This window comes from Squalius cephalus (genome assembly GCF_949319135.1).
Source record: "Squalius cephalus genome assembly, chromosome: 3".
Lineage (NCBI taxonomy): Eukaryota > Metazoa > Chordata > Actinopteri > Cypriniformes > Leuciscidae > Squalius > Squalius cephalus.
In genome coordinates this window covers 28,395,799-28,419,667 of record NC_137124.1, presented here as the reverse complement: position 1 = coordinate 28,419,667, position 23,869 = coordinate 28,395,799, and the positions used below count along the sequence as shown (strand labels likewise).

General features: G+C 38.0%; 1 protein-coding gene and 1 long non-coding RNA gene across 4 annotated transcripts in view; one reads left to right on the top strand and one right to left on the bottom strand.

Annotated features, from left to right (window-relative positions):
• Positions 1-11,908: 11,908 nt before the first annotated feature.
• LOC307156510 overlaps positions 11,909-23,869 on the bottom strand; it is a 34,370-nt gene continuing 22,409 nt past the window's right edge. For all 3 annotated transcript variants that reach the window (XR_013820722.1, XR_013820723.1, XR_013820724.1), the window contains exons 4-5: positions 12,272-12,323; positions 11,909-12,127 (exon numbers count right to left, since the gene is read on the bottom strand). This is a non-coding gene — a long non-coding RNA (uncharacterized lncRNA). The remainder of the gene's footprint in view (positions 12,128-12,271; positions 12,324-23,869) is intronic.
• en2a (engrailed homeobox 2a) lies at positions 18,551-21,841 on the top strand. The gene is made up of 2 exons (XM_079867312.1): positions 18,551-19,763; positions 21,510-21,841. The coding sequence occupies exons 1-2, from the start codon at positions 19,283-19,285 to the stop codon at positions 21,824-21,826; spliced, it is 798 nt and encodes a 265-aa protein (XP_079723438.1). The 5' UTR covers positions 18,551-19,282; the 3' UTR covers positions 21,827-21,841.

Below are 23,869 nucleotides of genomic sequence, written 5' to 3'. Positions count from 1 at the left end.
GTGTAGCAAAAAAGTAGGCAAGCTTTAGGACATACTACCTCATCATCTTTATAGGACGGATCTGTCGCGTGCATCCTGTCACGTAAACTGCCCTGTCAATCATCTTGTCACAGTTAAAATCCTCTATTAAATCGAATTTAATTTCCTACCGTTTCGGAGAGAAATGTAGTAGCACGTTCATCTGCCAGTAGGTCATTCATGGAGACTGTCCTCATGTGTTAGCAATTTGAATATAATAATGCATTTAAAAGTTGGTGCTTCACCAACGGAGTGGACGTCGCTCAAATGCCTCTGGGCGCAATTGGATAGGCTAGACCTAAAACCAATCAGAGCGATCGTCATCGTGTAAAGCCCGCCTCAACGTTTCTGATTGGTGCCACGATTTCGACGGCATGGAAATGGGCTTAATTGAGCTCTTGCCAGACTACTTTAAATCTAACTAATCAGACTAATCTAAATTTGCGGAAGTTGTCCGGGTTTTCCCAGGCTAGAGTCTGACAGCTGTCAATTAATCCGTCACTGCGGGTCTCAGGTGCACGCCCCCCCGTCGCTCAGCCCAGCCCTCGGTTCGTCCCCTCTATCTCCGCTGGGGTCTGCCCACTTTTCCAGCATTTTTCAAATATTGCCAGTGGGTGGAATCAGTTACCCTTTAATAAAGAAGCACTTAAGAAATAGTTGAAATTGCATTTATTAGGACTCATGGGATATTATAAAAAATAATCCAAACTACTAGCCTATAATAGCCTAGCCTACATATTTTAAAATTGTATCATATATTGCTGCCATAATAACCATTTAAAATTTTTACGTGCTTTCTTCTCTTTCCCATTTTTGTTCAGTGAGGTGGAGCTGCGATGAAGTTCTTGTAAATACTTTCCAGTAAATATTTTCCAGCATTTCAGTAATACAAGTGTACATCTTACAGCTACGGTGCTCGGCAGTGATCAGAAAGGATTTAAACAGTGAATTTTGAATCTTTTTTTGTAAACTCAGAGATGTGGATTCAGACAGCAATTAAATTACCACACGACCTGTTTGTCAAAAAACAGTAGGTATTAATTTGGCTAGGGATTTTTACGCGGGTTGGGTGAGAAAAAAACACTGACATTATGGATTCCAACGGAATTAAATCACCGACTTAACCCTGTAAATGTTTAAAATACCGTACGAGCCAATGAGAAACAATTAGCCTCTGAACAAACTGAACAAACCTTTAATGGTTTGCCAGCTGATATACCTTTGGATAATATAATTAAAAATCTAACAACAATCAGTGTAAGGACAATTTTATTCTTTGCATGAAAACATTTGAATTCGCCTAATTGAACACTGTCTGGGTGTATTACTTAAGAATTATATTCGTGTAGACCTGCAACAGTGATAAGGTAAAGCTAAGAGTGGTCCAGACCAACCTTCCAAACGCATGACTTACAGAAGGTATAATTAAGAACGTTTCGGGAAACACGTATTAACGATAAGGTACAGCTTAAGGTGCAAGAACGACGTAGCATTAGAAGGTTTCGGGAAACGCGGGCCTTGATGTTAACGGGCCTTAAGTCTTAGACACATTACACATATAGGCGGCTACCCTTTCTTCCCAAACATAAAATATCCTTTTGAAAATTTCAAAGGGGGAAATTTTAAGGGTAATTTTTTCAAAGGGGAAAATTTCAAGGGTAATTCAGGAACCCTTGTTATTCCTGATGGCCGTTAAGTGAACTGCAGACAGGATCTTATAGCTCGTGCTCGCACTTGTGCAAAGACAAGTGAAAGTGATTCAATGGCCTGATATCAACCTTATTTTTGAACATGGAAGTAAGCTGTTTTCTGTGAATGTGCAAGACTCGATTTATAAGCGACTATAGGGAAATAACGAGAAGAATATATCAAAGTGCAGTAAATTGTGAAAATGTTTGCGCTACAACAGCGTGTTTAATTAAGACATTATAATATTGTAAGAAATCCCAGTTTGCAATATTAAGCAGCATAACGAGCTGTTTTGGACAGCTAAAATAACAGGAAGTAAATGACACAGAAAGCCAGACACATTAAAATTATTTTAAAAAGGCTACGCCCACTCTTACCTAAAAAAAATAAGGTGGATACTCACGGGGAAGTTGTTTTTCGTTCTTCGCTTAAGTAAAAGTAATAGATGCAATTTACTCATGGGCAGCGCTAGGAAGGGACTAGTAGGTGCACCCCCAAGAAAAACCAAGGCTGCGTTTCGCGAAACCTTCTTAACGCTACGTCGTTCTTAAGTTACACCTTAGGTACGTGTTAAGCTGTAGGCTACCTTATCGTTATACGTGTTTCCCGAAACGTTCTTAGTTAAGTATACCTTCTGTAAGTCATAGGCCTACGTTCGGAAGGTTGGTCTGGACCACTCTTAGCTTTACCTTCACTGTTGCAGGTCTACGCGAATATAATTCTGAAGTTTTAATGCACCCAGACAGTGTTCAATTAGGCTGCGGAGCGCTTTTAAGGTTGTATCAGCGATTTCAGGCCCAAACATAAATGATCACATTCATCTAATCTTTCCTAACGATCCGCTAGCTGCCCGCCCCATAAGCATGCCAAAAAACGCGTCTAGGCAGCCTAGGCTCTGCGATCTGCACACAAAAACAGTTGGTTTCACCAAATACTCAAAACCAAAATAAATAGTGTTCCAACCAATCACCGACAGGGGTGGGTGTTGTGGGGTTTTCGCGTGCAGCCGTCATAGGCAGCCGCGCACGAGCGCAAAAGCATTGAAAGCATACTGTCATTTAAGTCCTATTCGGACGCTAATTGTTTCTCATGGGTTTGTCCAGTAGGCTATTTTAAACATTTACAGGGGTAAGTCTGTGATTTTATTGCCGTCCGAATCCATAATGTCAGTGTTTTTTCTCACCCAATCCGCATAAAAATCCCTGGCCAAATTACCTACTGTTTTTTTTTTTTTTTTTTTTGAGAAACAGGTCGTGTGGGAATTTTATAGCCGTCTGAATCCACATCTCTGAGTTTACAAGAAGAGATTCAAAATTCACTGTTTAAATCCTTTTTGATCACTGCCGAGCACCGTAGCCTATGTAAGATGTACACTTGTACTGAAATGCTGGAAAATATTTACAAGAACAATAGGCTATTTCATCGCAGCTCCACCTCAGCGAACAAAAATGGGAAAGAGAAGAAAGCACGTAAAAATTTGAAATGGTTATATGGCAGCAATATATGATACGATTTTAAAATATGTAGGCTAGGCTATATTATATTTGGATTTTTTTTTTTTAATTTTTTTTTTTTTTTTATAATAGCTTATCCCATGAGTCCTAATAAATGAAATTTCAACAATTTCTGAAGTGCTTCTTTTATAAAGAACACCGCTTTCTCACATAATGCAGTGAATTGATTCTCGAGCCATCGATATTAACCAAGACAGCACCTGGTAACGTCGCACGTAAGAAGGTTTAGCTTCCTAATTGAGGCTGATTTATGGTCGATCAGCCTGTCAAGGTTGTATTCGCTATAACAACCGCCTCGCTCTACATTATCCCTTACATAATAACTTCAACATAATAAGGGGACATTCTAATCTGCATTAAGCCACATTAAGCGTTCTTATAATGGTTTTCTATGGAGGAAAATGCTTAACGTGTAATTAAACACATTAAGTTTATTTCTGTCAGGAGGACCACTACCGTCAAATATGATTGACAATCAGCATACAGTTTGGATTGGCGGTATGGTTCCGTTCTGGGCGAGAACTCCCTGCGCATCCATGCAGCCTAGCATGGATAAGAGCAGGGAGAGCAGCAATAATCCCCCTTGGGGTAAACAGAACAAAACCAACATGTTTGCAAATATATTTAATTCAAGATTTACAACATTATTCATAATTTATTCTGATTCAAGGGGAATCAGAATGCCAAATTCTGACTGGGCGAGAGGAGGAGCTGGGGATGGAGGAGGGTAATTCGCTCCTGAGAAACGCGATAGCTGCTGATAATACTGAAGGAGCTTATATATGTATACGGTGATAGGCGTCGTATTCCTATAGGTAGATGTGGATCAACTGAGGGTCAGCTGATTCGAGCTTGACTAATGTGACCTGCCAGAACTAACGCTACGCTAGATTTCTGTCAGGACTACTACCGTCAAATATGATTGACAATTAGCATACAGTTTGGATTGGCGGTATGGTTCCATTCTGGGCGAGAACTCCCTGCGCATCCATGCAGCCTAGCATGGATAAGAGCAGGGAGAGCAGAAATAACCCCCCAAAACAAAACCATATGCCAATATCCCCCAAAACCAACTGACAGCGCAATCTGGATGCTTTTGTAGTTACCTGAGTGAGCCAAGGCAACAAGCATGTTGCCAATACCTGAAAAGCTTGAGCAACAGCTTGTTACCAACAATACCAAAAAGCCTTAAGCAACAAGTATGTTGCCCTTACCTAGATGGCCTAAACGAGTATGTTGCCAATACCCACATAAGCCATAGCAACAACAAGCATGTTGTCAATACCCGAAATGTTCAGCAGTAAACATGCATATTGCAATGAATGACATACCACCTGAAATGAAGAAGTGAAAATTAGATATCAAAATGAATCAGCTGCTTGCTTCTTGTACATCCACAGTCCAGTTCCAGTTTCTTTGAGTGACGCCTGTGAGCTAGAGATGAGAGAGGGAGATTTAATTTTCAATTATCTTTTTCATTGGAAATAAGTACTGAGTACACAATACTGAAGTAATCCTGGTGGAAACTTCTGGTTCACACAGAATTAGCAACACTGAATTAGAATTAGCTGGATAGTTTAATGTAACATGCGTGATGCTGATGCTTGGATATATTTAGTCACAAATATGTAGATTTGAATAAATTCCAATCAGACAAGTTATTTGTTGACGTGTACTGCGTACACTGTCACCTGTCAATGACTTCATAACCTTGTTATACTTGGTTGTAGTTTACTTCTGTAGAAAGAGAAAAATGACAAAAAATTATATACACACATTTTGTTATTATATTTTTTACACACTACCCCCACCACGACGGAGGCTGATAGAATGGTTACATCCTGATGTTAGAGGCACTATGTTGAGCACTATAGATCCAATCTAATTGGGGAAGCATCACCCCAAGCTGGAGCAAGCAAGGACACATGGCAACAAGCATGTTGCTTTAGCCAATTTAACAATTGTATGGGATCTATTGGGGGAAGCTTACTCCCCTAGCGGCAGCAAAATCTGATACAACAAGCATGTTGTATAATCGCGGAACTATTCCTAAAACTAGTGTAGTTTGGCAGGGGAAGCATACACCCTACAGCAATAGCTCCCACTAGCGGCAAGAAAACTGATACAACTAGCATGTTTGTATACCATAGAACTAGTATTAAAACTAGTGTATTCCGGTCGGAGAAGCATACACCCTAGCTCTGAGTCAGATGCAGTGTGCAGCTAAGCAATGAAATACAGTGTGCTTCCTCATTCATTAACACGATTTCTGCTCCCGTCCTACGGATTCCATCGGCTGTGGAGATGAAGATGACGACTCCCATAATATATATATGTTGATTATGAAAAGTGAAGAGCATGAGTAAGATGGTATGCGCAATATATCGGGAGACATGGAGTGGGTCAGACATGATTTTGACCACTTCATTGAGTTTTGTTTTGTAGAAAGCCTTTCTTTAAAGTGAATTTCGTTTTGTATAAATTGTATCTTAATTTTAATACATTTTTCATCAACCAATTACCTGGATTTAAGCAGACAATATAATCATGACATGGAGGCGCCGGCACGGTCACTAGCATTGCATGTGAACTGGAGCGCATCTCATAATAAATTAACCAAAACTCAGCATATGCCTCACAGACATGAGAAATCTATCTATAGAAAGCCTGAAATGTCTTTAAAGGAAACCATTCAAAACGAAAAGAAATAGGCTACTCTCTGATTATGTAATCCATTGTGCATTTCTCTCTATAGGCGTGTTCACTATGGAGATGGCGATCGTCAACTTCATCTTTGCAGCGACACTGACACAGAAAACATTAATAAAAATCAATGCACTTGTCACCGGATTTACAAATGCACATCTTGCTTGTTGCACGCACACATATTATGTTGAAATAACGAGATATTCTGTTGAAATAACATTATTAATAATAATAAATCTTTAAGAATATTTGATTGAATGCTGAATGTTGTGCTTGTTCAATTTAATAAAATTAAAACTTTAAGTGTGATAATTAAAATAACTGAATATTAAATATTGAGTGGCCAAGTTTTGCTAATTTATTAGCAAATTATATATATAAATTATTATATATAATTGCACAGCTCCCCCGTCAGTGATTTAGCACCCCCTCAGCACCTGCGCTAAAAACACTCTGGCACCGCCCCTGAATATACTGTTATGGACCCGATTTGGGGCACCATTCAAGGGGCATTATTTGTAGGGGTCTTCCAAACGAAAGTGAACAATCCCTTCACGAAGAGCCCTTCTACAAGTCCGTTAAAGGAGAACTCCGGTCAATTTTAACATTGAGCTCATTTTTGTACATTTGGAGTGCTGTCAATACAGAGAACAACGACAAAAATCGGTGTTGCCTACACCGTGTTATCCTCTTTTTAAAATTTGCACCCTGTTGACTTCAATGGGGCAAGTTTTAAACCTGCTTTTAGCCTCTTAACATCCTTGATGTGTCATTACAAGTGCACAGGTCATGTGAGTGATTCCTTCGGAGTGAACGCGGGTCAATCTGACTGCAGTAGATGTGAAAGATATGAATAAAAATTATATTTATTTAGCCAGCGCTCATACCTGTATTTACATCCTGTTTTCGATCAAAGTCCATAGTAATCGATTGTCGAGTTCACGGCGGCGGTCATAATTAAAAGGGAATTTATACCTGTATGATATTACGCTTTAGTCACATTGGACCAGCGGTTTCGAAAGTGGATAGCTGATTCAGCTACTGGCGCCATCTTCTGGTCAGACGCGGGGATTCATTCGACACGTGACTATCACAGTGCATTATGGGTATTCTCTAGCCATTGAGAAATTCTTATTGCGGTGCAATGTGGGATTGAATGAGTGCACTCAGTAATGTCCACTAGGTTTCGGACACCACTACAAATGGCTGTCCCGTCAAATAGTGCCCTGTTTAATGGTAGGCTATGGGAGCGATTTCAGACACAGCCTTAGACATACAGTCACCGAACGCTGGAAACAAAGAGCAGCCGCCTTTTACAGTTCCTCCTGAACCAAAACAACAAGCTTATGCTGCCTTCACACCATGTCGTAACCGTAATTACGAGATGGCAACCCATACCTGAAGCTGTTCCCTTCCTCAGACTTTGATTTATGTTTCTTCCATGTCAACATTTTTAAACACCGAAATTAATCTGCAGCAGTCAGGTTGCAGGGACTTGACTGGGAACAAAAGTGTTTGTCTTTTGTCTGCCGGAAGCTAGTTATTTTAGTCGATAAAGTTTTAAATATGGATATTTTCCTTACACAAACACATCGCTTCACTTCAGAAGACCTTTATTAACCACCCCAGAGCCGTGTGGAGCACTTTTATCATGGATAGATGCACTTTGATGGACTTCAAAACATAAAATGGCCATTCACTGCCATTATAAAGCTTGGAAGAGCCAGGACACTTTTTTATATAACTCTGATTGTATTCGTCTGAAAGAAGAATGTCATATACACCTAGGATGGCTTGAGGGTGAGTAAATCATGGGCTAATTTTCATTTTTGGGTGAACTATCCCTTTAAATTAACGAAAGAGAATGAGACAAGTGTGAGATCCTTGTCTCTGTCAGCAGCATCAGATCTCAAAGTGACAGCAGCCACTAATTCTGTCTGTCAGTCAAGTTAATCAAAGAACAAAGGTAACAGAGAAAATTACTCACTTCTCTTGACTAAAAAGAACTTTTGTAGCTTTAATAAGGATCTGGCTATATTTAATTTATAAGTTATGCAGTGCAGACTGTTTGAACTTTATTCAATTTCAGCCTATACTGTTAGACAGGTAAATATGACATTTATTATGGGTTTATGTGAAAATTGTTTGAAGTTCACTTAAAATAAAAGTTGTTATATTTTTTGAAGCCTAATAAAATTTTTTTTATAGCTTTCAATTACACTGTAGTGTTGAATGGTTATAATTAATGTTTAAAACTGGGGGGGGGGGGGGGGGATAGTAGTGATACTGGCCTTCATTCATACAAAGATGCCATTAAACAAGCATTTAAAATATACTGTCTTTATGTTGTCTACATTAATTTGGAGATTAACTGTAAAATTATTACATTATAAAACATAAAAAACGTAAGTGTTTTTAATTGCGATTAATCACACAAAAAACGATTGACAGCACTAATATATATATATATATATATATATATATATATATATAGAGAGAGAGAGAGAGAGAGAGAGAGAGAGAGATCTGACTGGGACTATAGTTTGAATCAATCCCTCTTCTTTGCATAAAACATCAACATTACAGTACAGTAAATCAGGCTAAGACATCCATGGAAGTCGGGGAAGGTCTCGTTTATTTTTTCAATTTCTTCACAATCTGTTCACACATTGGCAATAAAAAGCGATTAATAGCCAACATGACAATTCTTACATATAGCCCCTTTAAAAAAAATAAAAAAATCTTATTTCAACAAATTACCAGCATAATACACAAATATTTATAAGTAAAGACAGGCCTACATCATCTGACAAGGTTCTAATTTAAACATTGTCACATTAAAGAGAAAAATAAATTTAATCTTCTTTACCTTTTCAAACACAGTTAGACCTTATCTAATACAATCAGAAGGCTAAAATGAATGTAAATCATAATACATAACAAATGGTACAATAAAAAATAAGTTGCCCAATAAAAGTGAAAAAAGTGTTGCATTGTGTCTTTCACATACTTGATATTTATTATCCATCCATCAATTCTCCAAACCGCTTTATCCTTTATCCAGCAGGATCTTGGACGGATGGCCAGTCCATCACTGGGTAAATTGACATTTATTTTGACCCTTCTCAATGAACACTTTCATAAAATTGGTTCAAGTTAACGTCAGCAGATGGCAGTATTGTACATTTTTCATTAAAGAGGGACCCCTCCTGGTTGAGTGAAGACTGCCTGCTCCTAGTCCTTCTTCAACAGTGACAGGCATGTCATTGGTTATATGAGATGTCCCCTCACATCTAATACAAAAGCCAGATGTTTCAAAAGTGATTCTGGACCACTGAAGATGTGAGAATACTTCTTCAGAAAATAGCTTTTAGCAATATTTAAAATACTTTTCTATCATTTCTGGTGGTTATTGAACACAAAACCAGCAACAATAAAGAAATAAAAGAATTAAAAAAAATGTTTAGTTGCACCAGAATTGGACTCAACAATACAGTATTGCTGGTGGTGAAAGTGATGTGGTTATGAATGGGCAGGGCAATTAAAACTATAAAGCAATAAAAAGATAACATTAATAATTAATTATTGTGCCCTGAGCCACTTGAGACACTTAACCTCAGTTTGCTCTGGAAGACTGTCACTCATTTTTTTAAAATCTGCTTGTAAAAGTTTATTTATACCAACAGTCCTAACGGTACAAGCAAAAGATAAAGAACAACAAAATAACAAAAGAAATGTTTGTTCATGTTGGTGGATTTTCCAAGTGTTTGTATGGAGATGACTTGCAAAGGTTTTAACAGGCGTTGAGGATTTAGATTGCTCTTTGGCCCTGGGTAAGGGCCCCCCCACCACTCCTCTAATGGAAGATGATTCAGTCGAACGGACGAGAAGACAGAATCGCAATTACCCAGACTTATTGAACTCACCCCTGACATTTCTTTGGCTTCTGACTGAACTACAAGAGGATAGGGAAGTGGAGGAGAGATGAAGGGGAGTGGAGGGATAAAAACAGAAAGAGAGGGAGAGAGAAGATAGAATAAATTAATGAAAAAGAAGACTGAGGTCTTACACCTGAAAAGATACAATGCAGCCATATAGAAACATGCACAATTAGACAAAATCAGACCAATTGAATCGCCACATTTTCCAACTAACAAAATTATCTTAAATTGGACTGCCAGGCTGTGAAATAATTTCTGCTCCAGTCAACACTGTCACTGAATCTAAGGATTGACATTGTGCATGTTAAGCCGCAATGACAATCTCTCTCCATTCTCTCACTCAATATCTCTCGCTCAGTGTCTCATCGCAGTCTCACTCAATCTTCGAGGGTAGCAAGATAATGAATTGTAGAATTAGACCTAATGGGACACAGACCAGCGACGGTATTACAGGAGGGTGCAAAAAACAAAAAAACAAAAAAACAGCACACCATTTCAGTCCAAATTGCCCGCGATGCCATTCAAATGCCAGTCTGGCATTTAAACATGTCTCTCTCCTCACAACTGACCAGGACTTCCATTCGCCTCAGTCAATCTAATTCAGCCCTGCCTGTTCTAATTGGTTTATGGATTCCATGGTCGATCACAAGACAAGTTCTCTTGTAGTAAAGGTGGTGGCAAAGTGCTTTTCAGTAAGCAGGGTCAAGGTCACAGGATTTATGAATGTAACAATAATCAACAACAAGGGTTCACCTGTCATTATAACAGCATAACCACCTTGCCTAACATTTTGTTACAATTTATCTCATTTAGGATTCAGACATCGAATGCCAAAGGGGTCTGTATTATTATTATTTTTTTTAAATCGAAAATACTACAAGTGATCTGCAGGTGTATGAAGGGGGTGCGGGATGACGATTAGGCCAGTCATTTATTTCCAAGGCACTTTATATTAACAATGTCAAAAAATAAAGATTAAAACTGATATTCTTCAAGCATTGTACAAATGAAAATCAAACATACTTCCCTCTTGAGTGCAGTAGAATGAATTTCACAGTTCTGTGACGGCTGCAGTCAGAAAAGTAAATATCAGGTGGTGACACATGAAGCGACTGATCCGCACAAATCCTTTACAGTGCAAATGAAATACACATGGCTTTACGGTCTGGGATTAACTGTCTGTTGACTGCCGTTAGGCCTGCCACTATTACAACCTAATCAAGCACATGAAGACACACTCTAATAGTAGGCCTGTGCCACAAATAACCCTGTTATTCAAGGGTTGTGTTTTCTTTTCTTTTTTTACAATATGTCTAACTGATAATGATAAAGATTAAAAAAAAAGTAATTCTTATAATTGCTTCACCTGTATCTACTGTTATTTTAAAAATCTGATAGGAAACAGACGGATTCCAGACTATACATGTCCAATAATATTCAGAAAATATATTCAGAAATCAGCTGTCTGTGCTGTTACTCAACCTGTAGAGAGGGAGGAATATAAAATAAGTTAATGTATTGCAATTTTCCTACACATTAGGACTGGAATAATAAAATGTATTTGGTTTTCTTCAAAATACTGCTTTTATTTCAAATGTTTTATTTTTCATGAAAAAATCATGTAAAAGAGATTTACCTTCTCGTGACATTCTGCCATGTTACTTTTAGATAAATTATGTGATTTGATGCTTGAATTTTTATGTTTAGGCATTTGACCAGAATATTTTGCAGGGGCCCCTTTCAATATGCATCTCTGAATTTAGTCAGCTATTAACTGTTCACACCACTATTGTGATTAATGAAAAATGATGTAACCAAATTACATCACCACATTTATGAAGAGAATATGAATACATTATTTAAATATATTAAAGAAAGAAAATAAATACATTAATATATTATTAGTTTATTACAAGTCGAATTCAAATATGATGACTAAAATGATTAGACTTTTCTTCAAAACATTGTGCACAGGTTTATTCTTTGAATTTTTCTTTGAAAAGCACTGTCAAATTTGTGAATTCAAAGCACAAAGAGGGATAGGCAGCTTATGTACTTGAATATTTTAAAATTGAATGAAGAATACAGAAAGTGCAAAAACAGGGAAGTGAAGATAAATAGATTAGTGTGTGAAAGATGGTGAAATGACACATTCCTCATCACAAAGCAGGAGAGCAGCTGTGGACGGAGCAGGTTCCGGTCGAGTACAGACGCACAAAAGAGGACTCTAGCTTTCTCAGAGGGGCACTGGAAGAGACACTGGGGTACAAAAAAAAAAAAAAGACCAAAGCTACATTAAAAATATAAGAGGTGAAATTATATTCTGCATTCAAAACTTTAAACGTGATCCAAAGAAACTTTCTGACACATTTGACCTCATATCTCATCAGGTCTATGCCTTACCATGATTGGCAACTGGTAAAAGGCCTTGTTTCAGGAAGCCCTCTCTTCTCAGCTGTGGTCAAAATAAATATCTTAGGGGTTAGGTTAAAGGTGGGGCAGCAACACATGGAATCAGCCTCTTCTCTATATATACATGCTGAATCTGAAGATATTAGTGATGCCACACACAAAGAATATCCCAGCGCATTTTGTGTCCTCATAGGCAGTAAAAAGCAAGTCCACAATGAAAATTAGATACAAATGGCATTTTTTTTACTTATTTAAAATTTTGACCCGTTAGACTATCATATCGCGTTTCTTTATCCATGCCTCCTTTTTCTTTGATAGTTACTTATTTTCGTTAGTTATTAATTCACCAACGTATGACCTCTTACTGTTGACAGACTGTGCTAGGTGCACCGTGCTCGTTATGCATTAGCATAATAATTACTTTAAAAAATGAGTGACGCGCTAAAGTGAGTAAAGCAACAAGTGCACAGTGAAGTGGAAGTGGGCAAAGTGTTTAAAGACAAGTGATTATTGCACACGTCACGCGACACACTTGTCGCGAGGGTCGTAAACAATCACGAGCGCGTGAAACAGGTGCCAGTGGAATTCGAAACATCTAAACTCCCGCGAAGAAACCATGATAGCATCCTGTGACCCACCCAGGGTGTTCAGACATCGGAAAAAGTAACTTATAGCACGCGGACTAAGCGCTGAAGTATTTGCTTATTGTTTTTTTATGGGTTATGTTCGTATACCCGCTCCCTCCTCTTCTTAAAAAAAACCTTAACCCTGACGTGTATAGCCATCACGTGGTGTTTATTGGTGTTTAGTAATTGTCACAATAAAGATTTCCCAGCAGGTGAAGGGCCCATATACACCTTTACACTTATTCATATTTAAAAAGGGGGCAACCATCCACTGCGCATACGAAAAACAAAACAAAACAATATTCGCTATATTAGAATTTCATTTCTTTAGCATAGGCTATTTGCTTTTTTCAAAAGAACTAGCCTATGTACAAAGCACTGTGATTTAGATATTATTTGTCAGTAGACCGGGCGAATAATCAGCAGAGCAATCAAAGCCTTTGGCTACACAATTTGAGGGACATTTTAAGCCTATAGGCCTATGTTTTAACTTGATGGCGTGTATTTTAAGAGAAATTATTAAAAAGAAAAAACTACTAATAATTAGCCTATTGTTACCCGTTATTTTACAAACACTAAAGCATTAGCAAACAGATGAATGGGAGACGAATTTCTTAAAACGACATAGGGCTATTCTGATAATATTTGTTTGTATTAGAAAATGTTATTTTCAAATGAATTGAAAAGGAGAACATTAAATGGCACACATTTTAACGAATTCTTGTCTCACATTGTTAGGCTGGCATAGGCTATAGACACATTATCTTAAAAGAAATTGAGAATTAAGCAATGACTAATGTTTTTATAATCAACCATTAAGTAATGTTTATCATGAGACGTGCAATTAAATTTATATTACATTTTTTTTTAAATAATAATTTTAAGGAAGTAGGCTACAATTTTAAAATCATTGATATAAACATCGAAAATATTTTATCTTGTATCACCTCTAAATAACTTCAATGAAACTCAGATTACTTAGTGTAATAAACTAGAAAAGTCAGTATTTACAAACATGCTAACTTCGTCTTAGTAAAATGATAAAACAATACTGTAGCATAAATAGCAGACGTTTGATTAACACTTCCATAAAGTACAAAAAAATTACATTTAAATGGCACGAAATTAACAAGACGGAATAAAGACAACGATAGTTTATGCATGGATATAGGCTATAATTTATTTACGGATGTCAGTGTTGTCAATGCATAATATATATATATATATATATATATATATATATATATATATATATATATATATATATATATATATATATATATAAACAAATAATCTAAATACAACTTATGATTATAGATCAAACGTGCAGAAATAATATATTTATAAGAACGATCAACAAGGCTTTCGTAACAGTGTAGACCATTTTAAAACTTTCTGGGTGCAAACTATTTTGAAGGGAAAAAAGCGTTTGATTAAATATAATGTGGACTGACACATGTTTGAGAGGCGCTCTACATGCGAGTTTTCACGGAGAAAAACGCTTGGTATTTGTGAAAGTGAAAATGCACCTGTGGCACTCTCTTGCATTTGAAAAGCCAACCGACGTTAGATGTGTCTGAAAATATTTTAAGCATCATTAATGATTTTTAAAGTTAGTTGAAAAAAAGGGTCTACTCAAGCACGTAAAACCGTTTTGTCTCTCCAATTCACTGAAATCTTCAAGGTGGGATGAGTGGAGAGAGATACAAGGCTAAAGCTTTGACTGTCAATGAAGCCATTTTCTCCAAAAAAGGGTCTCAAGATGGGAGCAGCATTCAATTAACTTGATCCCATCTAAAGAGCCTTAATTCGGTTTGTGGAGGACGCCACATGCACGGTGGGTCAGGGACAGCAAGACTGTGTCGACTGAAAGGAGACTTATTTACGCCAGGACGATCAGACGCTTTAGAATTAAAAGCATTAAAACCTATCAACTCTATCCTCCCGGCGTTTTCAAAGTGTCCAATCTGCTAGGATCCGGACCCCGACAGTTCCCCGGCTTTGATGGAGGAATCTGGATTTAAAACAAGAAGCATCAGTCATGCATTTATTTTAGCCAATACCCACAGAAGTATTGGTTTCACTCTTTGGTATTGGACCAAATTATGGATAGGCTTGGTATAGCCAACCAAATGAATTTTTGGCGCAATCACTTAAGTCGCATTTCTCAGGTATGGAGATTTTTAAAAACATTATTCGAATCGTAAAATGTAAAGACCTTTTATAAATCTTTGGGAAGAAAATAGATGCATGTGTAACATCGAAAACAACTGTCATCTTGTCATTGCAGATCCTAGACTGGTGGTTGGCTGGATCCTGCCCAGCATGGTGTCAGGACTCATATCACAGGCGTGCTTTGACTGACCGTGTTAGTATGAGTGTTTGTGTGTCTTTTGAGAGCAAGACAGTTAGAGAGTGAGAGAGTTAAGGGGCGTGTGTTATCCTTTATATCAAGCTGCAAGCTCTAGGATCACCAAGACTCGCACACGCACACACACCAGCGCCTCCATTCACAAATCGAGTCAGCGCGTCAGCACCTATTGTAGTGACTGAACCAGTGGCATAAGCTATACTGTGCGTTAAAGCTCAAGAGAGCCCAAAGACAACGCGCAGAGGGACAAACACCAGGCATTTCCAAAATATACTGGTAGTCTATATAAAACATCTATTCAAATAAAACTCTATACGCTGACTCCATCCATCATATTTTTGACTTTATATTGGCCTCTATCAACACTGAGATCATCGGTCTTTTCGAGAGCAAACGGCACTTTTTTTTTTTGTTACATTAAAAAAGCATCTTACAAACATGAAAATACCTCAACTAAATAGCATATTAATTTTTCATAACTAAATACATATTTTTTTTATTAATATTTTGAAAATTGTTCTGTTAACCCAATGTGGATAACTTTAGCCTAATTATACTATGGACGTTATTTTGTTTATGTTAATAGGGAAATCTTGTCGTACGTCTACATGGAATCTATATATATATATATATATATAAAAAAAATCGGACATATGCTTCTGGGAAAACACGACTTAAACTCTTTGTAGCCTCTCTCTATAATATCACCAAAGGTTACTTTTAACAATGTAAAAACAACACATAGGCCTATTTAATTTCTTAAAAAGACTGAACGTGATTCAGCCTAATTGACAATACCCTATGCTCTTAACATTTTCCTTAAGATAATTTAAGAAGTCTTGCTGTCCCACTGTTTGAACGTTTCTTAGGTGCAAATCCAATGAAATTCTTTAGAAATATATTCTTGTGTGAATATTCAATTTCCTTGAAGTGCTCAAGAAGAGGTAGAATTGCCAACCAGACCAAACTATTTTGTCTGGGCATCATGGCGCGGTGAAATGCAAAAGCTCACCAAAATCTTTGATGAATAAGGATAATGAAATATCCCTCAGGGAACTATGCATTCTGGAGAACAACATATAGACAGGAAGCGCAAGTGAAGGCTACACAGTCAACACAAAAGACGGAAAGGATGATGACGGCAAATAAAAACATCAACGTATGGCCTTAATCCTGTGCACAGGGTTTGACTAGTGGTGCCAGTGCAGTTAAGGCTGTCATATAATGAACTGGCCCCAAAATAGCAGATATAGTGTCAAATTAACGTGATATGAAAGATCAGCACTGACGGGACAAACGGCATCGTATATTAAATCATATGATGTATATCGCCTATAATCCAGCATAAAAAGTTGAATATTCAGGATTTACCTTTGCATAAGTAGATACACTTTAGGTTTATTATTATATATTATTTTGCTGTACAACAGTAAAAGTATAGCTACTAGTAATGCTTACCTCGCTTAACCTGCGTTTTGTTGCTATGGGAGGGGACGCCTCATATTGGATCAATGAAATCACAAGATACATATCCTACAGTATAGATGATGAAGCAGCAGAAGTATAGAGGGTAAAGGAGGACACATGGATGGTTCATTTATATAATCCCTAATAGCACAATGATGATCGGTTGCATTGTTGTTATGTTTTAATTAGCGCTGGCTGTTATACTGTTGTGATATGCATGTCGGATAGGCTAATTATTTTTTTCTATGCGCAAAATAAATAAATAAATAAATAGTGTACACTGCAATTCTCGCCTAAACCAGGGCGAGTGTTTCAGTCTTGACTGTGGCAAAAGAGAGAGAGAGGGATAGAGGGCAGGCCACGGCGCTTGCGATCTGTCAATTTCTCTATTGTCTTTTACCCATTCCGCGCATGAAGTCGACGGTGAATTTCTTGCGGGTGATTAAGAAATTCTTAAGAAATTCGTTGTAGAAGAATGCCCCTAAAACCAATGCATCATTGAAGACCCTTAGATTAGAGCCGTGTCCATTCCACACTTGAGAAGAGCAGGTGTACAACAGGCCAGTGGCTATTGTACCGCTATGGACTATTCAAGTGGATCTTCATCAAGCAACAATATCATCAATATAGGAATGTAACCAATATAAAAACATGACTAAATAATAATTTTGCCACACAGTTTAGTCCCTCCAACAATTGTACTCAGTGAAACCACAATGAAAGACTATATTATATGCTATAATATTTAGTTTTAAAGGAAACAATCTTGCAAATAGGAAATAAGATGCCTTGTTAGTGACATTAAAAAGACGTGGTTAGGCAGATAATGTGCACCAATTTGAAAAGGGATTGCATGGTCTTGGCTCGCCAGAGACACTTCATAATGAGAAATGCAATCACAGAAGGCCTCTTGAGAAACCTCTTCAGTTAGAAAAGACATAGGCTACTGCACGCTCACTAGACTAACCATACTGGCAGCTCCAACAAGGTGATGTCTTTACAAATGGTTAAGAGCTAAAATATATAACCAAGTCGTTGTTATTGTTGATTTCGATGTGCTACATAGTAGGTTACAGTCAACGTAGGCAAAAATGCTCCTCAGGCGCCCTTCATTATAAACATAACGACTCGAGGTTGTGTGATCAAATTAATCTGTATCACACAGATGTGAGCGATGCATGGATTTGCTGTGGTACCTGGAGAGCGCGGGACAGGAACCGTATCTGCTATACAAGGTTCCAGCGTTGCCACGGTGCCTATAGGGTTAAGGCTTATGAACGAGTGAAAGTTGTTCTACAATTTCATTTTTGACGTGACTACGCTGACATTCTTTGAAATATAAGCAGTTAAGTTTAAAGAGCCAAAGGCATCTGTCCAAAGAAATGAGCATGAAATAATTAATTACACTAAAAATATGGACTACACTAGTCGTATCGACAGATGAAGAGCTCTGGCTGCGTGTATCCGTTTTCGTTTATTCTTTCTGTATATTGCAATATTGCGAAAATCTTTATTAACATTCTAAATATTGAGAACCTGGAATTTTTCGTACTGCTTTTCATATAAGTAAAATGTTTGCATCAAACATGAAGAAAACTGTAATGTGAAACAGCAAACTCCATTGCGAAAACGATTTCTCCAGTAGGCCTATTGGTTTGACGCATTCTGTGTTAGGCCTACATTACCAATTTTTACAGTTAGTCAAAACTGCGATACAACGATACAATAAAATACTTCCCCTGCTGAAAAACTTAGCAGTAGGCTACTCAACAGTAGCCTACAAAAAAATGTTTCTCTAAAAAAAATTGGATTTTAAAATCTGCGGTTTTGTGAGTGCGTTCGGATTGAGAGCTGAAGACCAAATCTGGATAATGATAGGCTAGGTACATGCATAAGAACATGTACAGCAGAAATAATAACGCTACAAGTACACCTCTATGATTAAGAGGGGAAAAAATGTGAAGTCCGTGTTCAGTATGCAGGCTGCGTTTTTGGCACGGTCTGAATTTGGATTTCGGTGAAGCACTGTGTCTTTAAAAGTGCAAGGATGAGTGTTGTCTGTTACTCGCGAATCAGGGCCATGTGACTAACTCTAGACTATTCTATTGGTTGAAGGCACGTGTCTTGGATACCGGAGTGTAACGTCACTGGGGGCTCGTATTAAAAATAAGAACAAAAATCCAGAGTGAAAGTATTTCACGAGCAGTTAGGAGCCCCACTTCTCAGAGTAGCCACCGAAGCCTCGATAGTTGCATTGCGCACAAAACAAATAGCACCAAACTGGAAAGTTACGGTTCATCAACCTTAAACAGAGAACATTCCGTGACTGGAAGGCGTAACTATGTTTTTCCTTTGTGACCACGGTGCGCAAAGGCTTTTTATTGTCGCTAAAACACACTGACAGACTTTCTTGCTCAGTTTTGAAATTTTGCTGAAGTGAACAAAGTGGACGGAGTCGCCCGCGGAGTGGGGTGCGACTGCCTGAGTGCGGGAGAGCGATAAAGGGTTAAGGACGGAACGTGGAAAGTGTGTCTCAGCATGGATGAGAATGAGCAGAGCGCAAGAGACGCGGAACAGCGAGGAGCAGCGGACGAGTCCAACAGTGCCATACGACCTCTTCTGCAAGCTCCAGGGAACCAGCAGCTCCCGCACAGAATCACAAACTTCTTCATCGACAACATCCTGCGGCCGGACTTTGGCCGTAAGAAAGAAGCGAACATAACGCGCGATGAGGGCAATCACGGCGCTCGAGAGAATCACAACCCTACGGGTCCTAGCACGGGACAGGTGGGTAGTACTGTTCCAGCAGAGGGAACTTCCACAACGCATACGAGCAGCGGAGGAAAGAAGGCTGAGGTAGAGAGCGAAGAGCCCCTGAAGCCCCGCGGGGAGAATGTGGATCAGTGCCTGGGCTCAGAATCGGATAGTTCACAGAGCAATTCAAACGGACACCCTAGTCAGTCTATGCTGTGGCCCGCTTGGGTTTACTGCACACGCTACTCGGACAGGCCATCGTCAGGTACGTTTCCCTATATTTTCTTATATAGGCTAGCATGTGTCGGGAAATCTGTTAAATGCATCCAAAGTTCTACAAGTTCTTATCTATACTGTTTTCTAATCTATACTAACACGTATCCCAATTTTAGAGGGCCATTTCAATTCTAAAACAAACCCAAAAAGCTGAAATACAAACCGCCACATTTGTGAAAATATAAACAATTCACTAAACATATCGTAATAAATAAAATCTCATATCTTTAATATTTCTGAACATTTATAGGCTATACTGAAACATTACGATGGGGTTTATATCATCTATTGCTCAAGTAAAACGACAAAGGTCCAAAAACATGAAAACAGGCTTAAGATCGTCAATATAAACGTTCAGAAAAGTAGGCTATAAAATAAGTTAACTAAATTTTCGCAAATTCGATTATACTTATTTTAGAGTTAGGCTATTATTAATATAGGCTATTGTAATTGTCTTTCATTTTAATTCCATACTTTGGGATTGATAATGGTGTAGGATATAATATTTTGGTATCGTTTTAAGGAAGAGATGAGAAATAGAATGTGTCAAGGTTGATTTACTTTTAATTAAATATAAGTAGACTAAAGTAAATAAAATATTACAGAAATGCATTTTTAACGCTGAATGGCTGTGCATACACATACAGGTTTTTGGTTTTGTCAAAGGTTTTGCCCTGTACGCCTTCCGTCTTTGTTGATATTTCATTAGCATATTTTTGACAATGGAGCAGGCCTTAGCAGTTGCTCGTGAGTGTTTGTGCGCAGTAAAGTATTTCGTAACTTGAATATTTAACTAAAACTGTATTGCTACTATTTCAAAACAGTAGAAACCATTATAGCTACTGAATGCTAATTCATCGTAGCGCAAACTCGGAGTTGGTCATTTAGCCTAGTCCGTCGATTTTGTTATTGTTGTTGGAAATATTAAATTTATATCTCAGTTACATCTTAAATGAAAGATTGGAGTGCTGATTGAGACATATTTACGAGAGTGCGTTTCATACAAGTCTACCATTTGTATAGGTCTATCCTTTTATTTTCGTTCAAGGAAAGCAACTGGACTGTTTACTGCTGTTGAATAATATGCTACCTTGTCGCGCCAGTCTTTCATTTTTATTTTCGCGTTTAAATTGTTGGCTACGTCAGCTTCTCCTCGCGCAACTTTTTTTTTTTTTTCATTAAAATATTCATGAAATTATTATCCAATCGTAGTCGGAGCGTTAAGCTAATTTTGTTGTGTTTATTTTCTTAGAGTGATCTAGACTTACACCAGTCATAACCAGTTATGATGTCGAATGGGTTAATTTTTACGTATGATCGCTATATGACCACTCATTCCATTTCGATGTCTAAAAGGCTTTTTTTTTAAACTAAGAAATGTCCATGTGGAGCAAGGCGCGAATCCCTCATCAAAATTCTGCTTCATCTCTGAGGTTTCCCGCATTACCTATTAATGGCCTCCACTCAGAGAAAGAGGGAGAGCGAGAGCGAGAGAGAGAGAGGGGGAGAGGGAGAGAGAGATCCATACTGCTCACACCCTAATGTGACGCAAAATAAATAAATAAATAAAGCCTACGTAAAACAGACTCATAAATTACAACTCTTCGTTGAACATGTTTACAGCCCCCTCTCTCCAGACCCTGCATAAACATAAAACAGATTAGCATATATTGGTCCTGTTATGCAATTTGTGCTTCGCTCTAAAAACTGTATGTTATTTCATCCCCATACGCAGGTCCCAGATCTCGTAAACCAAAGAAGAAAAGCGCAAGTAAGGAGGACAAGCGACCACGCACGGCCTTCACGGCGGAGCAGCTCCAGAGACTCAAGGCCGAGTTCCAGAACAACCGCTACCTGACCGAGCAGCGACGGCAGGGTCTGGCGCAGGAACTGGGCCTCAATGAATCTCAGATTAAAATCTGGTTTCAGAATAAGCGGGCCAAAATAAAAAAAGCCAGCGGCCCCAAGAACGGTCTGGCAATACACCTGATGGCGCAGGGACTGTACAACCACAGCACCACGTCAAAGGAAGACAAATCAGACAGTGACTGAGACAGAGAAAGCGGGGAGGGGTGGAGATGATGGGTGGGGTGGAATGGGAGGGGGGAGGGGTGCGGGGTGCGCAAGGTTATATTTACAATGCAATAATTCAAAAGAATAAAAGGGCCAGTTAATAAATATACCAGCATTAATGACGTTAAATAGAGGCTATATCGAATTATGGCAAAATACATTTATTGAATACAATTCTCTTATGAAATAATGGTCAAATTATTTCAAAAATAGGCTAGGAGCCGTTTTTTGCACTTGGGCAGAGTGGCTCTCTTGAGAAACAAGTGTTTCTATCGCTCTTTGTCATGCTGTCACCAGAACCAAGCGTTTTCCACTATTAGCGCAACGCTCGTTTATACATTTAATAGTTATGTGGGGAAAATGCGAAAACCTTGCTTAAGTCCAAAGAGTCTTTTCTTCTGCATCCAGGCAACTGTGATATCAAATGCATTAGAGTTGTTTTATTTCCACGTTTGTCGTATCATTTGGTTTGATGTTTGATACAAAATGGACGCAGCAATCGTCGCAATCTCAGCAGGAATTTTCAAAAAAAGAAGAAAAAAAAAAAACTGTTCTTCTTGTAAATAAGTTCACCGTTTTAGCCTGGTTCATTTAAAGAGTAAATTGAGGGTGTGGGGGGAAACAAATCGCAAAAACACGCGAGAACTACTTTAACAGTGTATTACATTGTAGGTTACCCGGTAAGCCTATAGGCTAGCTACGAAATAACATAGCCTGGTCAAAACATTTCAACTAGTGCGCTAAATAAATAAACAAATGTACCGCAGCGTCTTAAATCGCATAGTTTTTATAAAAGAGCAATATAATCATCTTTTGTAGCAAAGTATGTTTTAATCATCATAATGCTGCCTATAAACGTGTAGCACTGACAATGATTTCGCTTATGCGCACTCTTGACAAAAGCCAGGATAAGCGCCACAACACATCACAGAAATATAAACAAATAGGCTATATAAATATAAACCTATATAAAAACACACGACTATCGATTAAAAAAAAGCAAACCAGCTGTTTACTGTATGACAGATGTTAAAATACTGTTTTAATGTTGACTTCATATTTGTTATGTATTTATATAGATTATATTAAGGGGGAAAAAAAAACTTTATCCAATGACCGGTGTTGCTTTTTATGTGAGAGTAGATTTCTAAAGTGTTTAAATTGCTTATTTATATTGCAATAACTTCTTTATGTGAATGAAGCGGTATTGGGGCCTTTGCATGAAAGCTGCAAATTGTCATGTAGGCATATTCACGCGTGTTTAGAAAAGTTAAAACGGTATGAACGAGATTTAAGTTGCAGACTGTATCCATATAGCCTACCAAATTGTGGAATTTTTACTTTTTGAATCTCTTTGTTTTATACCTGAAAAGAGTGTGTGACTAGCTATATAGCCACCAAACTTAACACACTTTGCCTTACAAGTTCAAGTGCGAACTTAATAACACAGAACTGTGCCGAATCAGAGAAACAGTATTAGTTCAAATGCATATGAGCATATCTATGAATATGGCCTTCTATCTGATATACGACCGAATGAATTTACTCATCAGCGAAGATCTATCTATAAAAGCTATGTTGAAAGCTGAAAAAGAGATAAATTAAGATAATACAATTTTATTTTGTGTTTACAGGTAGCCTACTGTTTGTTATATGTGTAAATAATTTGTATCACGTACGTATTAATTGTGTAATTAACTGCCTCCTGAAATCTTGATAAGAATTAAATAAACAATAAGAATAATATTTCTCAATGTCTCTGTAGCTTCTTTATTTGCTTCTTCTCTAAGATTTAATAACCATCTCGCGCTCCAGTTTTATCTTGCTCTTTGGTTGAAAAGAACGTGCCGTCCTCTCATCAAATGGGAGCTGAGCCCAGCGGACATGACGTCACGGCGCTGGCACACAAAGCTTTACCAAATCAGGAGTGAGTCGGTAATGCACCCTCAGCAGTAGCCTATAAGGATTGGAGAAGCAGTGCAGATAACGCTTATATAATAACCACTATCAAACGCATTATCG